At 40.9% G+C, this 27,420-nt stretch overlaps 1 protein-coding gene across 6 annotated transcripts in view; it reads right to left on the bottom strand.

Annotated features, from left to right (window-relative positions):
* Positions 1 to 27,420, bottom strand: part of NLGN1 (neuroligin 1) — a 1,353,775-nt gene that overhangs the window by 806,387 nt on the left and 519,968 nt on the right. For 4 of the 6 annotated variants that reach the window (XM_069618716.1, XM_069618718.1, XM_069618717.1 and 1 more), the window contains one exon: positions 6,217 to 6,276. The exons of the other annotated variants lie outside the window; for them this stretch is intronic. In XM_069618716.1, the coding sequence (XP_069474817.1) occupies positions 6,217 to 6,276 (60 nt within the window). The remainder of the gene's footprint in view (positions 1 to 6,216; positions 6,277 to 27,420) is intronic. 6 annotated transcript variants of the gene reach the window in all.

Below are 27,420 nucleotides of genomic sequence, written 5' to 3' on the forward strand. Positions count from 1 at the left end.
ACGAAGATATTACAGCAGGTTTGGGTGAATGATAAAATTTTGGAAACTGCAAAGAGACATGTTCAGAATTGCATGATTTGCCTGCAGCACAATGTGGGTAAAGGGACAGTGACTCCAAGGGGAAGTTTCGGGCCCCCCTCTGTCCCCTTTGAAACCATTCACCTTGATTTTATTGAAATGGAGCGATGTAATAACTTGAAATATGTTCTTGTCATCATTTGTGCTTTTAGCAAATGGGTCGAGGCTTTCCCTGTGAAAGATGCTACCGCCATGACTACCGCAAAGATCCTGGTGAAAGAGTACTTCCCTCGATTTGGGCTCCCGAGGATAATTTGGTCGGACAACGGCCCCCATTTCATCGCAGCCGTAATGTTGCAAATATGTGTTGCCCTAGGGATTGAGAAACGTTTTCATTCAGCTAGGCACCCTCAAAGTGCGGGGTTGGTAGAGAGACACAACGGTATTTTGAAAAACAAACTTGCAAAAACATGTGCCGACACTAAACTAAAATGGCCCGACGCTTTACCTATTGTGTTGTTAGCTATGCGCACCACACCCCAGACTAGAACTGGGCTCTCTCCGTTCGAGGTGGTAATGGGAAGACCTGCTAGTATCTGGGGTCTCCCTAAACCTAAAGCCCTGAGGGATGTGGATAATGTATTGCTCATAGATTACTGTAATCAATTGACTAAAAATCTGTATTTCATTTACCACCAGGTGAATGCTGCCTTACCTGTACGGTTTACGGGCCCAGGACACGATATATTGCCCGGTAGCTGGATCCTGGTGAAGCCCTACGAGAGGTCTTCTTGTCTTGTGCCCCGCTGGCGCGGACCCTACCAGGTATTGTTGGTCACCAGGACGGCAGTGCGGGTGGCAGGAAAGAAGAACTGGATACATGCAACACACGTTAAGAAGATCCCTCACCCGACGCCACACGCTACAGAAGAAACAGAACCCCTCGCTGGTGCTATACTCTCTGATCTCGGAGTAGCAGGCAGCGTTGTGAGTGCGTCGGAGAAGTTCTCTGAGCCTGAGGAGCTCGGGGAGCCGTCCATTTTGTCTCCGCACTCCCTTGATCAATCACTTCCGGAAAATCTTGTTTCGAGCTCTGCGACTTCCGTCGCCACCGACACAACGCTCCCCTCAGGGAGCGACGACACTTTGCTTTTGGATTCAACAAACTTGGGTACCATCGGGTACAACCTTCGACCGCGGAAATAGAACCACACGAGTGTCGTGCATCTGGAAGGAAAAGAGTGATTGAAGTACTGTTGTCTTTCTTTTTTCGAACAAAGAAAAGGAGGGTTCTATTGGCTAGGGTCGGGAAGGACTAAGAAATTGCGCGGCCGAAGTGCCGCCAGCAACGAACATTGGGGCCGTCGATCGGGATGACAATGATGCCTGCCGCCTTCACCGCTGCTCCCCGTATTGAACTATTAGACAAGGAGGTGACCAAATCGAACAATGAACAATGTGCCTGGGCCCCGAAAACGTACTGTTGTGTTCTCGTTCTGATTATTGTTATTTTTGCAACTGCTGCTGTGGGACTTTGGTATTTTGAAGAAATTTATCCTTTGAAGCCTCTGTTACCGACCAAAATCGTACCAACTGTTTTGACTCCCTCTGTACACCTTCACACTCTGTCCACTAGGGACTCTCGGCATAGACAGAAATATCATAATAACACTTTGATGATAGTGATGAATGCTACGCATGCTATTTTTAATAAGAGTAATTGTTGGATCTGCACTCACTTACCACAACATGGGAACAAGGGACTGGGATGGTATATACATCCCTTACCTTTAACAACTTCTTGCTATGCCTCTCTTAGAGCACTCTTCTTCGGCCGATGGAATGATAGCATCTCAGGGAACTTTGATGGGACTAATTTGAATGAATTTGAAAAACGTGAATTGACTCCCCTGGGATGCTCGCTTTTCGCAGATAGAAGTAAACCTATCGTCGCTTCTATTAGGCCGTCTGATAAACTTTCTTTTCCTTTCCAAAATCTAGTTTCTTTTAAGATGGCTCTGATAGGCAATAAGGATGCCATGCCTCCTTCTTATTCTGTGAATCATAGTCCTGATTCAGTTCCTTTCTGTGTACAAAGAAATGGCACTAGGCCAATGGGAGACTTTGAGCCTTGTGTAAACACTGTAAACTTGACTGGGGAAAATAGGCCTTTGTATGTAGGGGGACCCGTTTATTTTGTTTGTGGTAGTTTAGCTTTTCCCTGGTTGCCGAAGGATTGGCAGGGGACTTGTTATTTAGGGATATTGTTACCAGGTGTATTTATAGCCAGTACCTTAGAGGTATCTAAGGCTCGCCCGCGACGGGATAGTAATGGAGACACCCCTGGACAAGTGTTTGGGGATATAGCCAAATCAGTAGTGCCCTTTTGGGGACAAATAGCGAATTCAGAAAACATTAGGGGATTAGCGAGGGTGTTGGAGAAAACGATCAACCGGACCACGGACATACTTTACAATATGACCTTAGAGCAAAAGGCGATAAGATTGGTAGCACTTCAAAATCGAATGGCATTAGATGTCATTTTAGCCGAACGAGGTGGAGTATGTAAATTAGTGGGGTCCGCTTGTTGTGTTTTCGTACCAGATTCTTCGCCAACAATTTTTAAAGCAATTCAGAATTTACACACTCTCAGTTCTGAAGTCCATATCCCTGTAGGAGACTGGAACCTTAGTACTTGGTTTTGGGATTCTTTACGATCTTGGGGGTGGAAGGTGCTTTCTGTCATTTTAGGTATTTTAGGGATTCTGTTAGTTCTTTGCTGTTGTTTTCAATGCCTCCCGAGTATATGTGGAATGATGGGGGGATGTTGTGCTCAGGTAATGAGCGCAATAGGGCATAAGATATACACCCCGAAGACAGCATCTAAAGAGTTCATGTTGCAAGAAGTTCTTATTAACAACTTTATGGCTATTGACATTTCGGACAATGATGCGGAACCTATGGATGATAATGCCATCAGTTATTTTCGAAAGTATTAGGAAATGATGTATTAGCACTTGGCATAGGCCAAAAGGAGGGTCTGTGGAAATCGATATAATATTGTGACCCCAATCGCATTGTTTAAATGTATGTTGGCCTACGCCAAGCTGTCTAAAGAATACCATGTACATAGGTTCCGCGGCAAGGTCTTGACCTTAATGTATTGTGTAAGCCGCCATCTTGGATCTAGCCGCCATTTTAGGTACTCTTGCAGTGTGGAAGTCACCCTGAATCACAAAATGGAGGCCGAACGACATTTTGTGTAAGACTCCGGCCATGGTGACCTCTGCACACGTGAATAAGTAATATGTCCGCAGACCACTTGTTAGGGTCACGAACTAAGACCTTGTCCTCTCTTTAACCTGTGTGTAAATATGTAACTGTATCAGCGGAACTGATCAAATTATGTAAATTGTGTGTTCGACCTGGCTACGAACCCTAGCCACGGTTCCAAGAATGGTTAACTTACGAGAGGGCTGGCCAATGCAGGACAAAACGTATAAAAACCCAAGCATCCCGATGATCGGTCTCTCCCACTTTCAGTGCGAACCTTACGTTGAAGGTTCGCGTGTTAGTCAGAGGGCCGCATAGCTATCCGTATGTCAATTGACCTTGGTAACTTTGTAACTTTGAAATAAAGCGCTTTGTATTTCCTTTGTAACCTGTGTTGGTGTGTTTCCTTCTGGGCTTCCCGGCCTCATATCAATTTCTCTGTTTCCACACATCTTTATTTCAAGAGAAACATAAGACTTGTCTGTTGTGCCATTAGTCCTCTGCCAGACTGCGGACATTTCTACAGTGGCTGCCGCTGAAACAGAGGATAGTGTTTAAGATGATATGCTTAATTCTCAAATACGTGCATGGTTGGCACTGCCTTACCTCTAAAAACATATCCAGGAGCATCAATTATCTTGCTCCCTTTGCCCCACTAGCCAATGCCTACTGGCTGTTCCAAGACCCTGATGCGTGCTGTGGGAAGACAGATGCTTCTATGTCCTGGGTCCTGGTCTGTGGAATTCACTTCTGGTGCACTTAGGTTCAATCAATACCCATTTGCCTGTTGGTAAAGCTTTAAAGACTTATCTTGTCAATTGGTGTTACCCACTTCTTTCACGACTACTGTTTTTAGTACATGATTTGGAATTATCACCTGCGCCGAGATGCAGTTGATTCTGCCCAGTTGTGCACAGTACAAGAACAAATACACTGAACTTTAGTTTACAGGGCAAAGATGTTTTTTGGAATGGACATCTTTAGGAAACCCTGCCCCCACCCATATCCCTACCTCCAAATATGAGTCATCTGGTGACATGAGTCATGTGTGTGGGTCCAGGGTATTTTAAATGATGGAGAAATCTCTGTGTGAGACATGAGAGGTGTATTAGTGAAGCCCTGCATACAAAATACATAGTGGTGCCATTACCCTGTTGAGAAAAGACAAATGATGGTCATTGACTTAAGGCTGGGAATGATGAAACATGAACAAATAAACCCAGCCATGTTTCCAGAATACTGGCAAACATTCATGATACCTCCATTGACATTCATTATATTTAATTCATTTACAATCATGTTCGGACTAATCATTGTCAAAGCCTGACACCATTATATTTCTCTGTGGCAGATGATCTCGGATATTTAGGGAATGTTAAGAGATAGTAAAGCTGTTGGTGGTCAGAATAGGTCATTCTAATTAAACCAATGGCATTGGTAATGGATGGTACTTATACATGCTAATAATGTTTCCATATTTGGCAATAATATGGATTGACATAAGTGTTGATAATGTGGTTGCATTAATCACAAGGGAGTACGAGCACCACAATAAAGTTGTATTGTGCAGTAAGTAAATGTGTCACCAAGTCAAGCAGTCAACGTAGACTATTAGCCAGTGTATCAATATTTGATTTTTGCAACCAAAGGCTCATATTCAGCACAGATGAATAACCCAACACCATGGGGATCATTACAAGTTTCCCGGTACCTCGCCGGTAATTCCGGCAGGATACTGGGAAACTGCCACTATGGACTCCACCACCTGATACCCTGGTATTACCAGAATATGAGCAGCAGAGACAGAAGTAAGTTACCATTCCATGGAGTCCCATTCCAAGGAGTCACTGGCACTTTTAGCACCAGTGCCAGTGAGTCCAGCATTTCTTTGCCCATAAGGGCCTGATCTACCGGCAGGTCAGGCCTGCCAGTAGATCAGAGCCCCTGCCGGCGAACTCGGGTTTGCCCGGTTCGGTAAAAATGCTGGTGCCCTTATTAACAGCAATTTTCCTGTTGAAAAAAACTTTGTAAACACTTTGTAATCCAGGGCCATAGTCAGGCCCATAGTCGACTTAATTATGATTTATTTAGAGTGATGGCACTTGAAATGTTTCGGAGCTGTTCCACTTTGGGAGCTCAGCGCAGCACCAATGAAAGGTGAGCATTCATCTTGGTGCACATTTAGCGAATAATGGGAAGAGTATTGGTTCTTTTATGAACTATTGTGTCTTTAGCTGCATTATGCTTTTATTGCACAGATTTAAGTGGCATCAGTTTTAGTGACTTCTTTATCAAGGTAGTTTGGAAGTTGGAATGTATCATGCTGTTTGTCAGGCATTTGGAGTACATGTTTTCATGATAATTGTTATGCTGCATTGAACACCTTTCTGGAGACATATAAGTTGCTTTGGAAAAAAAGAACATTATATTTCCAGGAAATACATGTGTTGCATTAGAAACTTTACAGCCCATCATATGTGTACACATTTTGTCTAGTAGATCACACATCTGATATCTTCCATCAACGCCCATAAACATATGTGCATTTGGAAAGTACAAAAATACATCAATACATTTACAAGGAAGGTTAGAAAACATGCAAAAAGGTGCACGGAGAGAATAAAAAGGGAGTGTTAGTTCTTATCTCACGGACAAAAATCAGTCAAGAGAAATGGATGTATGTATCAAAAACGACTTGCAAGAAAAAAAGAAAAGATCTTCTGGACACTTAGTGGCTTGCATAAAAAAGTAGAACTTAAAAACATTCAGTCTTTTAAAAAGTGACAACAAGCAAGAAGACAAAACACATCAAAAAAGGGTAAAAAATTCTTTAAGAACTGGGTACAAGAAGTCAAAAAAAGAAGAGGGTAAAGTATTTTCGGGGATCCTTGTCATGCAAATCAGTTTGGTGGGAAAACAAGATACCTTCATCCTCTGCACCTTCATTATCCCCTAAATCATCTGTGTGTTTCTTTGTAAGGGGACCTAGGATCGAAATGGAGAAAACGGAGGAAAAAGACAATTCAAGAATATACAAGACTGAAGAAAAAGATAGCAAATGTCAACAGGACATTCCAAGAAAAAACTGTTGGGGTTGTTTGTTGAAAAAAGAATTGTCATGACTAACTCATCTTAGAGCCCTAGGGATAAGGTGTCATTGGGCATTCATACCCCAGTGACAACAACACTGTTATTGCACATAGATAAACAGATAATTGGTGAGAAACATGTTGCAAGGTAATTATAATTACATGAGACACACATGTATTTAAAAATCAGTCTCACCATGATTATCTTTTTGCTAAATGTGCACACTGTTGCTAAAAGGAAAACACATGTTTCACTGCAATGATGCAACAAATACTGTCAGTTCAGCCAATATTCTGTGCATTGGGCCCCTGTCATCTTTGCTGGTCAAAGATAATAAAATAAAGTTGAGAACAAAGCACAGAAAAATTAATATGCACGTTTTATTTGCAACACAATAGTAGCAATGTTTATAAGAAAGGCATATTGCATGCATAACTTCATTCTTTAACAACATTGATTCACATCAGACCTATTGGAGGATTCTCTGCTAATAAAATCGGGTATTGTACTGATAAAATATATTTATTAATATAGTGTAGGAATGGGTTGTCACAGTACCATCATAAATAAGAAATAAATATGCCAGGAGGGGAAGGTCAAAGGTCAAGCAGGATTACTTGCAGTATGACATGATCTGCATCTACATATACAGGCTTCAGCATGGGAAAAGGCGCCAGGACACTCTAAACGTGTGCTTTCAGTCAGCCATCTTTGCAACACTGATGTGGCATGCAACATCAATTAGCACCAGCATAAAACACAGAAGACAATAGATGCTGACCACAGAGTGAAAAGCAGAACTCCATGCATAAAATGACAGGTACATGAAGCATGATTGAGAGGAGGTGACATGAGGTGTTACCATGCATAACGTAAACACAATCCAGACAGGAGCGAGGAAGTTATCACTGAGGAAACATGATCACACCCTATATGTCCCTCTGACTAACTAGACCATAAATAGGAATTTATAATGTGCTTTGTATTGAAATAGACATGTTAAAAACAAACTGCAAGTTCATTGGGATTTTAACACCACCTATTATATATGGGAGATTGTCCCCTGGTGGAGGCAATTCTTGTAAGATTATTGAAGGAATGTATTGTGAACGTCATTGTACTTGTTTGATCGATTGACAACAGAGTTACTATGAGTGATTCAAATGTACTTATGACTTACCCAAATTAAGTCAGAATTACTGATAGTGAAAGGTATGTTTAAGTCAGAAATACTCATAACGACTAACTTCTTTTGTGAATTGTTCTCCTTCTAAGATATATTTAATTGATTTAACAGATCATTATCTCTTATACAGTAAGTCTTTTTGATCAAGGTGACTCTAGAGCTGCTGTCATCGCTAGAGTTCAATTTATATTCTGCAAATGAAAATACTTAGGATTTCTTTGAGATCATGTTGAACTAGCAAAACAAGAACAATACATATTAGAAACGTTATTAATGAAAGCAATCATAAATCATACACTTCAACTAGTTTCTGATAATTCGAATAATTTTCTAGAGAGGTTAGACAAACAAACAGCAGTTTTATTTTATAAAGCAAAAATCAACAGATATTGACATAGATGACGCCTTTATTAGGCCACTTTCCTATTTGGGATAACTGAGAATAGAAAATGCTGAATACGAAATTTTCTATGGTTTATTTTTCTTCACACAATTATATGCGGGGGAGTCCCCCCACATGCACCCTCAAACTCCCCATACCTTATTCATTACCATAACCCATCCCACACATATACATGCAGTGAAATGCAGAGTAAAATGTTCAACATTTTTGCATTCAGTATTTTGGTGTGATGCCCCTATGTGTGCTTTCCAGCTTTCAAGATCACATGAATCGTGTCCTCAGGCTTTAAATAATGTCATAATATTTAAACCCATCTCTTAGTAATGTAACATGCAAAGTTGCAGCAGGATCCCAGGGATTCAGAGTTTCTAATAATTTTCATGAGTGGAGAAATTGTCGGATTAATCTTTTATAATAATATCTCTGTTTCTTTGATAATTTGTATGGCTGTTCAATAAAATGTAAGGCCTGTGTCTCCAAATCTGTGCTCAAAATCGATGCAAAATAGAGACAAACTGAGTCAATCATTTTGAGACCGGGGTATACATGAAATGAGGTTAGTCATAGTGCATGCCCAATTGCCTCTAGATCCTAGAGTAAACGATTGTATTCATTCCCAACCGGGACTCAGTTCATCAGCCTTAGAAAGAAAGAAAACTAGTGACCTAGCAATCTCTGAACAGTCACTCGGCCCACTAAGACATAATTGTGTCTCAGGTAAGGTAAGATAACATATCGGTGGATGCTTTACTATGACAATATGATATATATATATATATATATATATATATATATATATATATATATATATATATATATATTTCATTTTAGACCACAAAGGAGATCATGTAGTTTAGTTCGGCTGGGGTTTCCCTCTGGAACAGCCTCCCTGCATCCCTGAAACTTGAGGAGGATCATCTCCGGTTCCAGAAGCACCTCAAAACCTTTCTCTTTGCTTCTGCTTGTTCTCCTCCTCTCCCTTTCTGACTTCCTGGCTGATACGGAAATTGCACTGGTTACTTGGCCACCCTCTGATCCTGGGCCCAGGTCCCCTCCCCCACCAGTCACACTCCTGCACTGCCTTCCTGGCAACCCCTGCACTGGGGGACTGTTTTCTGTATCTCTACAGTCTCACTACAGACCTTCACACCAGATGTCTGCACTTATCCTTGCACTTGCCACCTGCTTGCCGTACTTTTACTCTTGTTATTTATTTGTATCCCATGTACTGCACTGTCCCCTATTCCTTCCGCCACCACACTTCACTCCTTCCCCTTCCCATGCACGTGTGTGATCCGAATGTCACCTGGCCTAGTTGGATTGTTGCCTGTCTTTCCTCTGTTCCCCTTCCCCTGCCTTGTCGCGCCTTGAAACACTTGTGTATAGGCGCGTTATAAATGCCATATCATATCATATCATATCATAATGTGAGATTTGTGGAAGGGAATTTAATGTAATGGTGAAGATGATTGCATATCTATTGTATTGGTCTTATTGATAATGCACATACTTGGTCCAATGGAACAGTGTGTCATTTAAATAGATAAAGGTTTTACATGATAAAACATGCATAGTTCAATCTATCTGGAAAGATCCTTACATATCTTCAGAGATTTAGATTCAATGGAACATTGTTTCTATTAATGATAATGATCACCTTATAACAAACCTCTTCCTAAAGATGCAGTTTTCTCTAAGCATTAATGAAATGTGTCAGTACCTCCAAACAGTACACCTTTCTTCAACAGGGCAGGTACGAAAGAGACCTGCCAGTGTTGAAGCACGTGACTTTCAAATCATTGGGTAGGTGCTTAGCTCACTATGTAATCTTACTAATACATTAATTTAAATTAAGATCCAAGTAGATTATGCACGTTCTGTGGTGAACATTTTAGGCCTAATCGGCAACAGGCTCACCTTTGGAAGAAGATGATGCCATGTAACATGGTTTTGATAGCAGATTATGTGAAGTGTGGCTGGTGGTTAATTGTTCAAAAGAAATTGCATCAATCTTTTGCTAGTGCAAGAAAGTTCTGGCCATGCATTAAATACAATTCTTCCAGTCTACAGTAGCACTCCTTACTATATTTGTTTTCTGTTACATCTGAAATGTCTTTTATAAATCCTTGGATGACCCTTTGTGCATTGCCTTTAACAGGCCACATACATCCCTGAGCCCTCTGAGGTTTTTGGATTTTGAGTATTAAACAATTTTAGACCATCTTGTAAAAATAATTATAATCATGGATTATTTAAATCTTTGGAGTGCCTGGTATTTCCCAATTCAGGGAACACGGACCCGGACCATCCCCATTCCCATTTCAGCCCCTATAGGGCTCAATGGGAAAGGGGAGCATGCTAACGGGCCCGTTAATGACGGGCCCGTTGTTAGCATTCTGGTCCCCTCGCGGGACACGCAAAGGTCGTCTTTACCGGTGCCGTTAATCCCTTACAGCCTCACTTGGCCTCACTTGTAATGAAGCCCAATGTGTCTGCATTTTGCCAACCCTTCTCTGCCCTCCAAACCAGCTCCAAGACATAGTTCTGCTGGCCAGAAGTTTTTTAAATGTTCTTTGATTCATTTTATGTGTATGAGTCAGTTATGTTTGCTTTCTTTGTTTTCTAGCCTACGTATTTTCAAAATGCTCCATTGTCTTCAGTAATATAAGCTCCATAAGTGCTAAGGGTGTGTATGCTTGTCTTGAATTCCTTAAGCAATCATTGTAGGCTCCACCAAGTCCCGCAGTTTTGCGGAGTTATTTTTACAGTGCACTATTTAGGTAATGACAAATTAACTCCACAAAGAAGGGAGTTAATATTAGAGAGATATGCTTTTCTTAGCTGATAATAGCAGTGGAAGTGGGCTGTACCAGCTGCCAATGGCCCACCAGCCTGAGTTCATAGATCTGAGAACACCAAGGCCCTTTAATGTCTGGTAGTGTGAAGTAGCTTCACTATCAGACGTTTGGGCCCAGAACCACATGTTTTATCTCCATTAGAAAGCAAATGCTAGTCTTTTCACTATCAGAAATGGGGTTGCATACCTGTTTACGAAGAGGAAAAACGTGTTGTGACTGGGTGATTTTGCAGGAGGTGGCTGAGAGTCAGGGCACAACATGGGCTTGTATCAGCAGGGAACAACCAACCTTCAGGGCTCTCTGGGGGCAAAGTACAATCTTGAACCCAAAAAGCATGGAGGACAGAGTCCTCCATTATCAGATGTTTAGGCCTGAGAAGGGCCACTTCAGTCTTATGGGGATTAAGCCGCAACCAATTCTAGGTCATGCACATTTTTAGGAGTCCTAAAAATTGCCCAATTTCAAGAAGATCTGGGTATGGTGGGCATATGATTGAAATCCGACAGCATGTTTCCTCATTGTGCCATTAGTAGCTGCACGTGCAGATTGAACAACAGAGGGAAGAGTAAGAGGAACCACACTACATTCACCTGCTGCCAGCGGTCAGACAAGTAATAGCTGAACCAATCAATGGTGTGTTCGGAAACTTTCCAAGGGAGTACTGCCACCACGCGATAATTGAAAAATTCATTGGGGTCCAAATTAGGTTTCTTCAGAGGGGGATATGATTGATTTATTTTATTGAGGCATCACAGCGCTTAAGGTACATAATTAGGATTCGGTGGATTGTTTAAGCTTGGCTGGGCCATAACGTTGTGATAGTGATATATTTATAAATGATATCATGAAACAGGCAATATCTCCAGCGAGACATTGGGCCTCATTCCGAGATTGGAGGTAGTCATGGCGCTATTTGCGCCATGACTGCTTCCAATAATGGTACCGGCACCGTTCTTCTTCAATGGGGACTTACCAGTGTAGTCCGACCTTTGCGGGACTGGTCAGTCCCCATTGAAAAAGCCATTCCCCATTCCCATTTGAGCCCCCATAGGGCTCAATGGGAAGGGAGAAGGTGCTAATAACGGTACCGCAATTTGCAGTACCGTTAGTAACTCTGAAGTCCCTTAGCGGGTCCCGTCCATAACGCCTGGTAAAACCAGTCGTTGAAAGAGGGACCCGCTAAGGGAACTCGTAGTAGGGCGGTAAGGGATTAACGTCATCGGTCTCCTTAATGTAAGTCCCCATTGAAAAACCCATTCCCCATTCCCATTTGAGCCCCCATAGGGCTCAAAGGGAAGGCGCTAATAACGGTACCGCAATTTGCAGTACCGTTATTAGCTCTGAAGTCACTTAGCGGGTCCCGTCCGTAATGCCTGGAAAACCAGGTGTTTGATTGAGGGATCCGCTCAGGGAACTCGTTGTAGGGCGGTAAGGGATTACCGGCACCGGTCTCCTTAACGGTGCCCAGTATCCCTTACCGCCCTACTCGTAATGAGGCCCATTGTGTTGTACATGCTGGGAGTTCAAATAACTGATCATTAGCTGGTTTGAGTTTTGGCATCAGACTCCTAACAGAGGGCCTCATTACAACTCAGGCGGTAAGGGGTTTACGGCGCCATAAACAGCGCCGACCCTTACCGCCTGAGTACGAGGTCCCTTAGCGCCATGGCGGATTTAACACCTGCTTTTAGCAGGTGTTAAAATCCATGGCGCTAAGGGACCATGGAGTTAATTACGCCACCGTAATTTACGGTGGCGTAATTAACGCCTTCCCCACTCCCATTATGCCCTATGGGGCAAAAATGGGAATGGGGAAGGGTAAATGGGGATTGGGGACTTACCGCCCCGCCAAACTCGGAATGGGGCGGTAAGTCCGCCAACCACCATGGCGTAAACATAGTTTACGCCATGGTGGTAAAGTCACGGCCCAGGCGGTAACTTACCGCCTGGGTCGTAATGAGGCCCAGAGTCCACAAACACTAATTGAAAATCAAACTGTAGATCTACTGGATCAGTCATAGTCGAAAGTGGGGGTATTATTTTATCAGCATCCAAGAGTGTCAGCATATTCAGTTCTATCAAACATGTTTTCTGTCGCATACCCTAGGTTGTCTATTCAGGGCCAATGCTATGGCTGTAATGTCCAAATGTAATATGGTCTTCATGGCCCAATTAGAAGATAACAAACTGCTGTATGTTAAAATCTCTGAGGCAATTTCTATCTAGATTCAAAGGATGCCTTGACCAAGCTACTTTAAAAAGAAGAAATAAAATGAAGACTACTTAAGGATGTGAGATGTAACAAGGCTAAAATTGACACTGCATTGATCTCCAGAACTATATTTATTCATGAAGCAGAATGCATCGTTTCTTGGCCTTATTTCATCTCCCCAACTTTCTAAACGTATTTTAATTGAGAATAATTACAGTAACACCCATTTGCCCTCATTAGTGGTATGGCAGTAAGACCACCCAACTTAGTTTTCTATTACTGCCAGTTATTTAGTAGTTGTGGGCAGCAGTGGCAATTTCCATGTTGGAGTCCCATGGGACTGCATTTGGATTTAGAGAATTTACTGTGGTGGTAAGCGTGCCCATGTCAAGTCCTACAATTTTAAGGAGGAAAAGCCTCCAGCCAAGTGCTGGAAGATTCTCTTCCAATTCTGCTACAATCTAAGATTGTAGTGGTGTAGTGATAGTGGTGCTTAATCCATGACGACCACTTTTTGCCACACCACCATACTCAAAATGGTGGCCATTGTCTCTGAGATTGCAGTAACAGCCTTAGTGTATCTAACTTCTAAATATAAGATGTTTACAATTTCAAGGTTGCTTTTCCTGAAAACGTAGGAAAATGAATTTCTGCAGATTTGACATGCAATTATGGGCTTGTGTATAATTGCCGGCCCTCAATGTTAAATGGACTATGCTCTTCTGAAGGCACTTCATCTTGCGTCTCAGGGTATGATGTCATGTGTATGCCCGTTTGAAATTAACAATAGACGCTATTACAGCAAACCCTCTTTAGCGAGTTGCTTCTCAGGGCCGCTATTTTAACTGAGTGCACATAATGATGAATAACCATATTGTTTCAAGGGTTGATTTTGATGCTACAAAGAGATCTTAAAACACTATCGAGAAAACTGAAGTGCATAATGTTTTCAGTGTTCACAATAACCATGCCATATTTCTATGAATAGCTATGTCATGGTCGGCCAGACGTGCATGCAGAACGTGTGTGTAGTGTGAGTGTATACAGATGTTTTGTATTCAATTAACTACTATTAAATAAAAGGTAGGATTTCAGGTGAAATTTCTTTAGTATGAATCAGTAACTTGAATACTTGAATCTTGTGATACAGATTCAGTTAGCAGTCACACATCTTTTCTAAAGGACAATATATATTCCCAAATACCTACTTTTGTTTGTAGTGTGTTAAGGTGAACAGAGGGGACCTTTTTCTGGTATTTGATAGAGCGGGGCTATAGCATCAACAAGCAGCAGAGAACCTCAAAGAGTATGTTTTTTTTTTTTTTTTTTTGTTGCATTAAGAACATAAGCGCAAGACATTCTCTTCCAAAGACCCTACGTTATGGGATCTGGTTGACAGCAGATTACAGAAACTAGGATTCTATCGGCGGGAGAGGGGGCTTGCACACATGGATTTGTGACAGTATTAGAAATCACTATATAGTTTGCTTTTAATATAATAATCTAGAAGTACATGGTGTATCGGCCATAGTTAGACAAAGTCATTTGCCCAAAATCACACCATTTTTTTAATCAATGTGTTCTAATATTTGAACTTCATGACTTCATTGCATGTGTTCCTTACACTGGGCTGACACTGTAATGCTTTCCTATGGCAATTGAGACTTATGCATACGTCCCAATGGGAGGATAAGTGTCATGAATGTTTGTTGAGAGGCTTTGGAAGTCATGACTTAAATGCAGGCCTTTGCCAATCTAGCAGGCATAGTTCCTGTGTCATAACCTACAATGGAACATGCCACATGTGCACTACATTGATGAGTCACATAACAACATTACTTAGGAGACTGTAAAGGTAGGTTCTCTACCATCTTCATCTTATGCCTCCGCAACTTAAGAATTAATACCCGTGGTAAAATAATTCCTTTTTGAACTCAAAGTCAATCATTTCACAAAGCTTTCAATTTAAACATAATATCCATTCTTTTAAACATAATGGCCATTTTGAATTGTTAGTTTCAAAATGCTAGACTCTGTCTCAGGACATGTCATGCCAGCACAATACATGGACCAAACATTCAAGTGAATCCCAATTGTTTGCTTTGTTAGGATGTTGTTATATTTTTAAACAAACTATGTGGTATATGACAAACAAGCCACATTCTCAATATGCATACTTGTCCAGCTACAAAACAACAGCATACACAGTGCAAAGCTCACATGTGGCAGCTGTCTGGGCATTATCCTTGCCACTTTTTTTATGTAATGTAGAACATGGGTATTGTTGGAGATTCAAGTCTGGATGGCAGGACTGCTAGGTGTTATGAAGTAGCTCGATTAAACATATGAGATTGGGGGAAAAGCAGCCTTCTACAGTTCACCAAGTTCCATTACCCCTATACTGCACCTCAATAATAATAAGACCAGGCTAACATTCATCTAGCTGTGTCTGTGTTCTCATGTGGGAGGGTCAGGGCTGAGATTCTTTAGAATTTCAGATTCAACGGCTTCCTTGGTGGCATTTTGTAGAGTTACCTGAATCAAGTTGTTCCCCTTGTTCAATGACCTTGAATAAGATGGCATGTAATGCTACAGATGGACATCGTTATAGCAACCCAGGTGACATCCCTAGGATGTCTACATCTTTAATCCATGATGCCCAGTGTTCTCTCTGTGTACAGTTTGCCACTTATTAGCCTGGCTCTTGAACATGGAAGACATGATCAAGTCTTCTCATTGCAAGTTCACTGGCTTCTCACAAGTCTCCAGGATTCAATCAGAAAGCACCACTATCAGTACTTCTGGTTTCTGACTCAATACATCACCCTTTGCATCACTGTGCTGCACTTAAACTCTTTCTTGGGTCTTCTGCAGTTTCACTGATCAACTCTGAGCTTTATTTCCTTGGGCCCTTATGGCACCATGTGGCTGCCAGAATCGTCATCTTTTGTAGCTTTTTCCAAATAAATCACGCATCGTTCTTCAAGGTCAAGGATATGTCCACATTCCCAGAGGTTGGTCTTCAAGTATTCATGACAGATATTGTTAACTAGAGATCAATAGGAGTTTCTCAGAATCATGACCCATTTCTATGGTTTATATATGCGGGCATGTTACTCCCTGCCCGTCTCAAACATTTGACTCCCAACAGCATTTCATCATAACCCAGCTGTTTTCAGTAGTTTACCACATTACATGGCCGCCCGTGCAGCATTGAAATGTGCCTTTTTTGCACACAGCCCACAAATCCCATGCCTGCCGCCACGATTGGCTCTGCAGGACTACATCCTGCTCTGCTGCTACGGAGCCGGATGCCGATCGCCGCCCCCATCAGAGGGCATCCATCTAAGGGGCATGCCCTGTCTGACCCTGTCCGAGACTGGCAGATCTGTTGCCCCCTTTCTTTCGCCTTCACCCCACCATCCCACGTAATACATCTGGACTGGGTGCATTCGGTGACCACTTGTGCCAGGCTTGGCTTCAGTGAACCCATCCAATACTTTCCTGTTAGTAGTCATCTCATGTTTTTCTTGTTGCACTGTGTTTTGAATTCTGTGGCCACTGTCGTGTCATGTATTTTAGTGTGCCTGCCGGAAATTCGAAATCTCCTGCCACTGTTGAATCATGTATTTTAGTTTGTCTCCCTGTAATTCGAAGTTAGGTGTTTTTCTTTTACATCTCCTGCCACCTTTGTGTCTTGTTTTGTAGAGTGTGCCACCCTTCTCTGAGATTGCAGTGACAGCCTTAGTGTATCTAACTTCTAAATATAAGATGTTTACAATTTCAAGGTTGCTTTTCCTGAAAACGTAGGAAAATGAATTTCTGCAGATTTGACATGCAATTATGTGCTTGTGTATAATTGCCGGCCCTCAATGTTAAATGGACTATGCTCTTCTGAAGGCACTTCATCTTGCGTCTCAGGGTATGATGTCATGTGTATGCCCATTTGAAATTAACAATAGACGCTATTACAGCAAACCCTCTTTAGCGAGCTGCTTCTCAGGGCCGCTATTTTAACTGAGTGCACATAATGATGAATAACCATATTGTTTCAAGGGTTGATTTTGATGCTACAAAGAGATCTTAAAACACTATCGAGAAAACTGAAGTGCATAATGTTTTCAGTGTTCACAATAACCATGCCATATTTCTATGAATAGCTATGTCATGGTCGGCCAGACGTGCATGCAGAACGTGTGTGTAGTGTGAGTGTATACAGATGTTTTGTATTCAATTAACTACTATTAAATAAAAGGTAGGATTTCAGGTGAAATTTCTTCAGTGTGAATCAGTAACTTGACTACTTGAATCTTGTGATACAGATTCAGTTAGCAGTCACACATCTTATCTAAAGGACAATATATATTCCCAAATACCTACTTTTGTTTGTAGTTTGTTAAGGTGAACAGAGGGGACCTTTTTCTGGTATTTGATAGAGCGGGGCTATAGCATCAACAAGCAGCAGAGAACCTCAAAGAGTATGTTTTTTTTTGTTTTTTTTTTGTTGCATTAAGAACATAAGCGCAAGACATTCTCTTCCAAAGACCCTACGTTATGGGATCTGGTTGACAGCAGATTACAGAAACTAGGATTCTATCGGCGGGAGAGGGGGCTTGCACACATGGATTTGTGACAGTATTAGAAATCACTATATAGTTTGCTTTTAATATAATAATCTAGAAGTACATGGTGTATCGGCCATAGTTAGACAAAGTCATTTGCCCAAAATCACACCATTTTTTTAATCAATGTGTTCTAATATTTGAACTTCATGACTTCATTGCATGTGTTCCTTACACTGGGCTGACACTGTAATGCTTTCCTATGGCAATTGAGACTTATGCATACGTCCCAATGGGAGGATAAGTGTCATGAATGTTTGTTGAGAGGCTTTGGAAGTCATGACTTAAATGCAGGCCTTTGCCAATCTAGCAGGCATAGTTCCTGTGTCATAACCTACAATGGAACATGCCACATGTGCACTACATTGATGAGTCACATAACAACATTACTTAGGAGACTGTAAAGGTAGGTTCTCTACCATCTTCATCTTATGCCTCCGCAACTTAAGAATTAATACCCGTGGTAAAATAATTCCTTTTTGAACTCAAAGTCAATCATTTCACAAAGCTTTCAATTTAAACATAATATCCATTCTTTTAAACATAATGGCCATTTTGAATTGTTAGTTTCAAAATGCTAGACTCTGTCTCAGGACATGTCATGCCAGCACAATACATGGACCAAACATTCAAGTGAATCCCAATTGTTTGCTTTGTTAGGATGTTGTTATATTTTTAAACAAACTATGTGGTATATGACAAACAAGCCACATTCTCAATATGCATACTTGTCCAGCTACAAAACAACAGCATACACAGTGCAAAGCTCACATGTGGCAGCTGTCTGGGCATTATCCTTGCCACTTTTTTTATGTAATGTAGAACATGGGTATTGTTGGAGATTCAAGTCTGGATGGCAGGACTGCTAGGTGTTATGAAGTAGCTCGATTAAACATATGAGATTGGGGGAAAAGCAGCCTTCTACAGTTCACCAAGTTCCATTACCCCTATACTGCACCTCAATAATAATAAGACCAGGCTAACATTCATCTAGCTGTGTCTGTGTTCTCATGTGGGAGGGTCAGGGCTGAGATTCTTTAGAATTTCAGATTCAACGGCTTCCTTGGTGGCATTTTGTAGAGTTACCTGAATCAAGTTGTTCCCCTTGTTCAATGACCTTGAATAAGATGGCATGTAATGCTACAGATGGACATCGTTATAGCAACCCAGGTGACATCCCTAGGATGTCTACATCTTTAATCCATGATGCCCAGTGTTCTCTCTGTGTACAGTTTGCCACTTATTAGCCTGGCTCTTGAACATGGAAGACATGATCAAGTCTTCTCATTGCAAGTTCACTGGCTTCTCACAAGTCTCCAGGATTCAATCAGAAAGCACCACTATCAGTACTTCTGGTTTCTGACTCAATACATCACCCTTTGCATCACTGTGCTGCACTTAAACTCTTTCTTGGGTCTTCTGCAGTTTCACTGATCAACTCTGAGCTTTATTTCCTTGGGCCCTTATGGCACCATGTGGCTGCCAGAATCGTCATCTTTTGTAGCTTTTTCCAAATAAATCACGCATCGTTCTTCAAGGTCAAGGATATGTCCACATTCCCAGAGGTTGGTCTTCAAGTATTCATGACAGATATTGTTAACTAGAGATCAATAGGAGTTTCTCAGAATCATGACCCATTTCTATGGTTTATATATGCGGGCATGTTACTCCCTGCCCGTCTCAAACATTTGACTCCCAACAGCATTTCATCATAACCCAGCTGTTTTCAGTAGTTTACCACATTACATGGCCGCCCGTGCAGCATTGAAATGTGCCTTTTTTGCACACAGCCCACAAATCCCATGCCTGCCGCCACGATTGGCTCTGCAGGACTACATCCTGCTCTGCTGCTACGGAGCCGGATGCCGATCGCCGCCCCCATCAGAGGGCATCCATCTAAGGGGCATGCCCTGTCTGACCCTGTCCGAGACTGGCAGATCTGTTGCCCCCTTTCTTTCGCCTTCACCCCACCATCCCACGTAATACATCTGGACTGGGTGCATTCGGTGACCACTTGTGCCAGGCTTGGCTTCAGTGAACCCATCCAATACTTTCCTGTTAGTAGTCATCTCATGTTTTTCTTGTTGCACTGTGTTTTGAATTCTGTGGCCACTGTCGTGTCATGTATTTTAGTGTGCCTGCCGGAAATTCGAAATCTCCTGCCACTGTTGAATCATGTATTTTAGTTTGTCTCCCTGTAATTCGAAGTTAGGTGTTTTTCTTTTACATCTCCTGCCACCTTTGTGTCTTGTTTTGTAGAGTGTGCCACCCTTCTCTGAGATTGCAGTGACAGCCTTAGTGTATCTAACTTCTAAATATAAGATGTTTACAATTTCAAGGTTGCTTTTCCTGAAAACGTAGGAAAATGAATTTCTGCAGATTTGACATGCAATTATGTGCTTGTGTATAATTGCCGGCCCTCAATGTTAAATGGACTATGCTCTTCTGAAGGCACTTCATCTTGCGTCTCAGGGTATGATGTCATGTGTATGCCCATTTGAAATTAACAATAGACGCTATTACAGCAAACCCTCTTTAGCGAGCTGCTTCTCAGGGCCGCTATTTTAACTGAGTGCACATAATGATGAATAACCATATTGTTTCAAGGGTTGATTTTGATGCTACAAAGAGATCTTAAAACACTATCGAGAAAACTGAAGTGCATAATGTTTTCAGTGTTCACAATAACCATGCCATATTTCTATGAATAGCTATGTCATGGTCGGCCAGACGTGCATGCAGAACGTGTGTGTAGTGTGAGTGTATACAGATGTTTTGTATTCAATTAACTACTATTAAATAAAAGGTAGGATTTCAGGTGAAATTTCTTCAGTGTGAATCAGTAACTTGACTACTTGAATCTTGTGATACAGATTCAGTTAGCAGTCACACATCTTATCTAAAGGACAATATATATTCCCAAATACCTACTTTTGTTTGTAGTTTGTTAAGGTGAACAGAGGGGACCTTTTTCTGGTATTTGATAGAGCGGGGCTATAGCATCAACAAGCAGCAGAGAACCTCAAAGAGTATGTTTTTTTTTGTTTTTTTTTTGTTGCATTAAGAACATAAGCGCAAGACATTCTCTTCCAAAGACCCTACGTTATGGGATCTGGTTGACACCAGATTACAGAAACTAGGATTCTATCGGCGGGAGAGGGGGCTTGCACACATGGATTTGTGACAGTATTAGAAATCACTATATAGTTTGCTTTTAATATAATAATCTAGAAGTACATGGTGTATCGGCCATAGTTAGACAAAGTCATTTGCCCAAAATCACACCATTTTTTTAATCAATGTGTTCTAATATTTGAACTTCATGACTTCATTGCATGTGTTCCTTACATTGGGCTGACGCTGTAATGCTTTCCTATGGAAATTGAGACTTATGCATACGTCCCAATGGGAGGATAAGTGTCATGAATGTTTGTTGAGAGACTTTGGAAGTCATGACTTAAATGCAGACCTTTGCCAATCTAGCAGGCATAGTTCCTGTGTCATAACTTCCCATGGAACATGCCACATGTGCACTACATTGATGAGTCACATAACAACATTACTTAGGAGACTGTAAAGGTAGGTTCTCTACCATCTTCATCTTATGCCTCAGCAACTTAAGAATTAACACCCGTGGTAAAATAAATCCTTTTTGAACTCAAAGTCAATCATTTCACAAAGCTTTCCATTTAAACATAATATCCATTCTTTTAAACATAACGGCCATTTTGAATTGTTAGTTTCAAAATGCTAGACTCTAACTGATAGTCTGTCTCAGGACATGTCATGCCAGCACAATACATGGACCAAACATTCAAGTGAATCCCAATTGTTTGCTTTGTTAGGATGTTCTTATATTTTTAAACAAACTATGTGGTATATGACAAACAAGCCACATTCTCAATATGCATACTTGTCCAGCTACAAAACAACAGCATACACAGTGCAAAGCTCACATGTGGCAGCTGTCTGGGCATTATCCTTGCCACATTTTTTATGTAATGTAGAACATGGGTATTGTTGGAGATTCAAGTCTGGATGGCAGGACTGCTAGGTGTTATGAAGTAGCTCGATTAAACATATAAGATTGGGGGAAAAGCAGCCTTCTACAGTTCACCAAGTTCCATTACCCCTATACTGCACCTCAATAATATTAAGACCAGGCTAACATTCATCTAGCTGTGTCTGTGTTCTCATGTGGGAGGGTCAGGGCTGGGATTCTTTAGAATTTCAGATTCAACGGCTTCCTTGGTGGCATTTTGTAGAGTTACCTGAATCAAGTTGTTCCCCTTGTTCAATGACCTTGAATAAGATGGCATGTAATGCTACAGATGAACATCGTTATAGAAACCCAGGTGGCATCCCTAGGATGTCTACATCTTTAACCCATGATGCCCAGTGTTCTCTCTGTGTACAGTTTGCCACTTATTAGCCTGACTCTTGAACATGGAAGACATGATCCAGTCTTCTCATTGCAAGTTCACTGGCTTCTCACAAGTCTCCAGGATTCAATCAGAAAGCACCACTATCAGTACTTCTGGTTTCTGACTCAATACATCACCCTTTGCATCACTGTGCTGCACTTAAACTCTTTCTTGGGTCTTCTGCAGTTTCACTGATCAACTCTGAGCTTTATTTCCTTGGGCCCTTATGGCACCATGTGGCTGCCAGAATCGTCATCTTTTGTAGCTTTTTCCAAATAAATCACGCATCGTTCTTCAAGGTCAAGGATATGTCCACATTCCCAGAGGTTGGTCTTCAAGTATTCATGACAGATATTGTTAACTAGAGATCAATAGGAGTTTCTCAGAATCATGACCCATTTCTATGGTTTATATATGCAGGCATGTTACTCCCTGCCCGTCTCAAACATTTGACTCCCAACAGCATTTCATCATAACCCAGCTGTTTTCAGTAGTTTACCACATTACATGGCCGCCCGTGCAGCATTGAAATGTGCCTTTTTTGCACACAGCCCACAAGTCCCATGCCTGCCGCCACGATTGGCTCTGCAGGACTACATCCTGCTCTGCTGCTACGGAGCCGGATGCCGATCGCCGCCCCCATCAGAGGGCAACCATCTAAGGGTCAAGCCCTGTCTGACCCTGTCCGAGACTGGCAGATCTGTTGCCCCCTTTCTTTCACCTTCACCCCACCATCCCACGTAATACATCTGGACTGGGTGCATTCGGTGACCACTTGTGCCAGGCTTGGCTTCAGTGAACCCATCCAATACTTTCCTGTTAGTAGTCATCTCATGTTTTTCTTGTTGCACTGTGTTTTGAATTCTGTGGCCACTGTCGTGTCATGTATTTTAGTGTGCCTGCCGGAAATTCGAAATCTCCTGCCACTGTTGAATCATGTATTTTAGTTTGTCTACCTGTAATTCGAAGTTAGGTGTTTTTCTTTTACATCTCCTGCCACCTTTGTGTCTTGTTTTGTAGAGTGTGCCACCCTTCTCCCCCCTCTAACCCTCTTCCCTCGCCATCTTTATGTTTCTTGCACTTACTTGTTATTCTGTGTCTTCCCTTGACTCCCACCTCCCCTCTCTCCCACTTCATGTTTTGCTCTTGCGTGTTGTAACAACTGTCAGGCACGTGCAATATTCCTTGGCATATGTTGTATCAGTTTTGTATTCCTTCTGTACTATGTTTTACCTCTAAATGCATTGCACTTGCACTTTCTGAATATCCCAATGCTTATTAACAACGTTAATCCTTTGTCTTACTCTCCCTGCTTTGGAGCACTTTGAAATGTTTGTTTAAGTGTAGAGTCGCTATATAACGGACCAATAAATACATATTTCTGCATAATAATCCTTTTTTAATGAGAATATCGTTAATGTGGACAGCAAGTGTATGACACTCCTATTATTGAACTAAAGGTTTTCTATGTTCATGACAATATCAGTGTAGAATATAACCACTGCCATAATATGCCTTATTTAGCACAAGATATATTTCTATTATCTGGGACTTATTATCTATTCTTGAAGCTCTTAATACCTTTGTGTATGTGTGCAGATCTTCAAGGCAAATGATGGTCCTTACGCTTTCCTCCTTGCCACAGACCATGCGTTTTTAGCATTGACATATTCTGCAAAAATATGCAATTCTTTAAAGTGATTTCTTGGTGATGAATGAGCTTGTGAAATTGAGCTTACATTTAATATGTTGGCATTTAATTTGCAAGATTGAAAAAAGAAACATATTCATCTAAGGATATCCACTTAATTTATGTTTATTTTGGCCACTCAACAATTATTTTGAAGCATGTAGAATAACATCAAAGAATGTTGAAAGAATATTGGTAAAATAAAAGAATTGATCATTCATTTAAAGCAGCACCATGGTAAACTGGAACAATATATTGAAACACCAAGGGCTGACACCAATTCCTACATTACCCAGAAACGTCTGATACTTTTTAACATGAATTAATGTATGCACTTGTAATCTTATGCACACAGTGCTATGTTTCTTTTTCCAACAGCATTCCAAATCAAGTGGATTCCTTTTTCAAGAATATGTGTCTGAAATATAATGGTAATGCCTTTATAAGTGCATGTAGAAGTGCATTGTGATTACACAAATGTGTACATGCAAGTCCTTAAAAAGGAATGCAATGCTTTTTAAATGTATAGACAATCCTTGTCTGTCTAGCATTGTGTGGAAATATTAATTTTGTTTGCTCTCTGGTAAAACCTGTGAAAAGCTAATTTATTCACTCTTATTCCTGTATACGTGATCTCATAGGTAGGGAGTGGAATTATAATAGATTAGGGACCATCTGGAAAAGAGAAGGGTTAGTTCTCTTTCATCCCACAAACTCATTGTCTTTCAAGTAACAAATAGACATCTGTGAAAGGTCCTTTGGCAGTGGGATGTTCCCATTCACATTCAAAAGGATATTCTCAATTAATGCATTCAAATACATACCAGCAAGGTCTTAATTTAGTGCTCTGAGCAGAGAAAAATCAGGACTGACCATAATCAGAAACTGGTTTTCCAAACTCCCAGCTTCAAATATTCTGAATGCACTGAAGTGTCTCCTCTTGATATCAGTTAAGGCAATAAAATCAATCAAATGCCCAATAATAGAAGATTAAAAAATTGAGCCTCTGAGAGCCATTTACATCACTCATAATGCTAGCATGAGGGTTTCACAATTCAAAGAAATGAAACTTAAAGATATAAGGATGCCTCAAAATACATATAAAACAGTTGTTGAATCAATATCCACAACTATATGGCGTAGTATCAAATGAAAAGATGTGTTGCAACCAGAGATGCTCCTTTATCAAATGAGTACACATTTGCCATTTGTGGGAATATTAAACATTAAATAAAATAAGACATGTTTATACATTTTTCATATTTCTTAACACATACTCTTACATGCATTTGTCAGGGCCAGTCGAATCCATAAATCCATATTGTATAAGTGTGCCATGTGGCCATAATGAAATATGGAATGTAAATGTTTTGTAATTCAAAGTATCCAGAGCAGGTAACCCCCCACCTTTTCATATCACATGTATTGAAAATATGATCAACCGATGGAAATTAAGGGTTGTATGATCTGGAAGCATCTGCTTAAGTCAATGGGTCTCATTCCGACTTTGGAGGCAGCCATGGCGCTATTAGCGCCATGGCTGCCTCCAAAATCGTGTCCGGGTCCGGTGTGGTGGAGAGGGGACTTACCGGGACATTCCGCCCTAGGCGGACCCCATAAGTCCTCATTCCAAATGCCATTCCCCATTCCAATTTGAGCCCCCATAGAGCTCAATGCAAAGGGGGAAGGCGCTAATAACGGGCCCGCTAATTGCGGCCTGTTATTAGCTCCAAGTTCCCTTAACGGGTCCTGTAAAGAATGTGTGGTCGAACACTCGTCCTTTACAGTCCCCGCCAAGGGACCTTGGAATTGGGCGGTAAGGGATTAACGACACCGGTCTCCTTACCGGTGCCTGGTATCCCTTACCGCTCAGCTTGGAATGAGGCCCAATGGAAATGTGTGACCATTCAAAAAGTGTAAGGAATGATAATATAGTGTGAGAAAAAATACATTAAAAACAAGAAACATACAGGGACTAGGTAGAGCTTTGGAATTTAAGGATGCCTAGAAGGAGAACACATGTTCCAAATGGTTGCCAGCCCAGCGTGGATATTAAATTGGAGGATTGGTCCTCATCCATGAGAAAATGTGTACCTGGGGCACACTGGCTTTCCAAGAGAAAGGAGAACGAGGTCAGGAGAACTGTCTGACTAAGTGTTACTTTGAACATTTATGAGGGTCCATCCTGGCTTAGTGCCTTAAAGAATTACCCAAAGGTGTGTGAAATAATCCCATGTAATTATCTGTAAACTCTCTATGAACTTGGGCTTTGCTATGTGCCAAGAATGGGTATGCTTGGAAAGGGTATGCTTGGAAAGGGTATGCTTGGAAAGGGTATGCTTGGAAAGGGTATGCTTGGAGGTGTTTTCGACCAGGGCAAGCTAATCTCAGATATAACCATTTTTTGGTGTGAAATTCTAATAAACGCATTCTAATAAATAATAATAATAATAATAATAATAATAATAATAATAATAATAATAATAATAATAATAAACTATTTTATAATTTAAAGCTACACGAATTTGATATTTTGAAACATTCAAAGCATTTTTCTGTGCACAAAGCACACGGGTGCGTCCATTATTACTTGCATAATCAGTATAGGATATTGTAGTTTGGGAATGCTAAGTGTCTCATGCTTTCTGTGCATAATCAAATCATGGAAAGATTTAAAAAGGACCATCAAAATTGTCTGTGGAGGGAACACGGTCCCTTGCAAACAAAGTCAAGTAATCCTGTGTTGCCCACACATCATAGCCTGACTGAGAATGAATAAATCAACACATGTGAATGCCATAGATATTTAGAAAGATATCTAGAAAGTCAGATTATGATGAATCGAGTTCAGCATTCCATTTCTGTAGCAAAGATGCACTTCCAAATTAAAATGAACATTTCACCAATTACCTTGTTTGGAAGTGAGAGAACCTCTAATTTAATTCACTCATATAATTCAAGGGTATCGGGTGTGGGAGGGAATATCTGCCATTTCAGAAAGTCAGAATCTGGGGTGGATACATAGAGTAGATACATTAATACTGTGCATTCTAAATGTATAGCATGTTGTCCCTAAACCAATTCCTGAAGTTCCTAATGCAATCTGCCATATATTGTATTGTATTTCAGGGGGGAATTAATTTGAATGTGTTTACATCAAGTTCATTTTTTCAGTGAAATATTTCTCTGATACCAATACTTGTTTTCAATGGAGGCTAGTTTTAAGTAAATGTTACCTGAAGAAAATGTTAATACTTTGGCCCTTAAACATCATTGTTATCACAGAATTAAGTGTGCTACTTAGAGGTGGCATTGCATTATTTAGGATTAGACAGCTTGAAAATGTATTGCCTGTGTACTGTATTAAGTGCGACTGTCACAAGGGAAACACAACATGTCTAAATGAACTGATTCCTAATGTATTGATATTTCATTGTGATGATTTCTCATGCACAAAACTAGCGGAACCACTTTCAGGTAATTTTATTTGAACACACACCATTTTAATTCATATTACACCATGTTTCTTGTACTAAAATTGTATGGTGAAATTCAATATCAGGGTGCATTGAATAAGTGGTTGTGCCTTAGTGATATCTATAATTTAATCCGTAAAAAATCTGACAGGCACAATTTATTTTACT

The sequence above is a fragment of the Ambystoma mexicanum genome, chromosome 10, assembly GCF_040938575.1.
Source record: "Ambystoma mexicanum isolate Mex_15411 chromosome 10, UKY_AmexF1_1, whole genome shotgun sequence".
NCBI lineage: Eukaryota > Metazoa > Chordata > Amphibia > Caudata > Ambystomatidae > Ambystoma > Ambystoma mexicanum.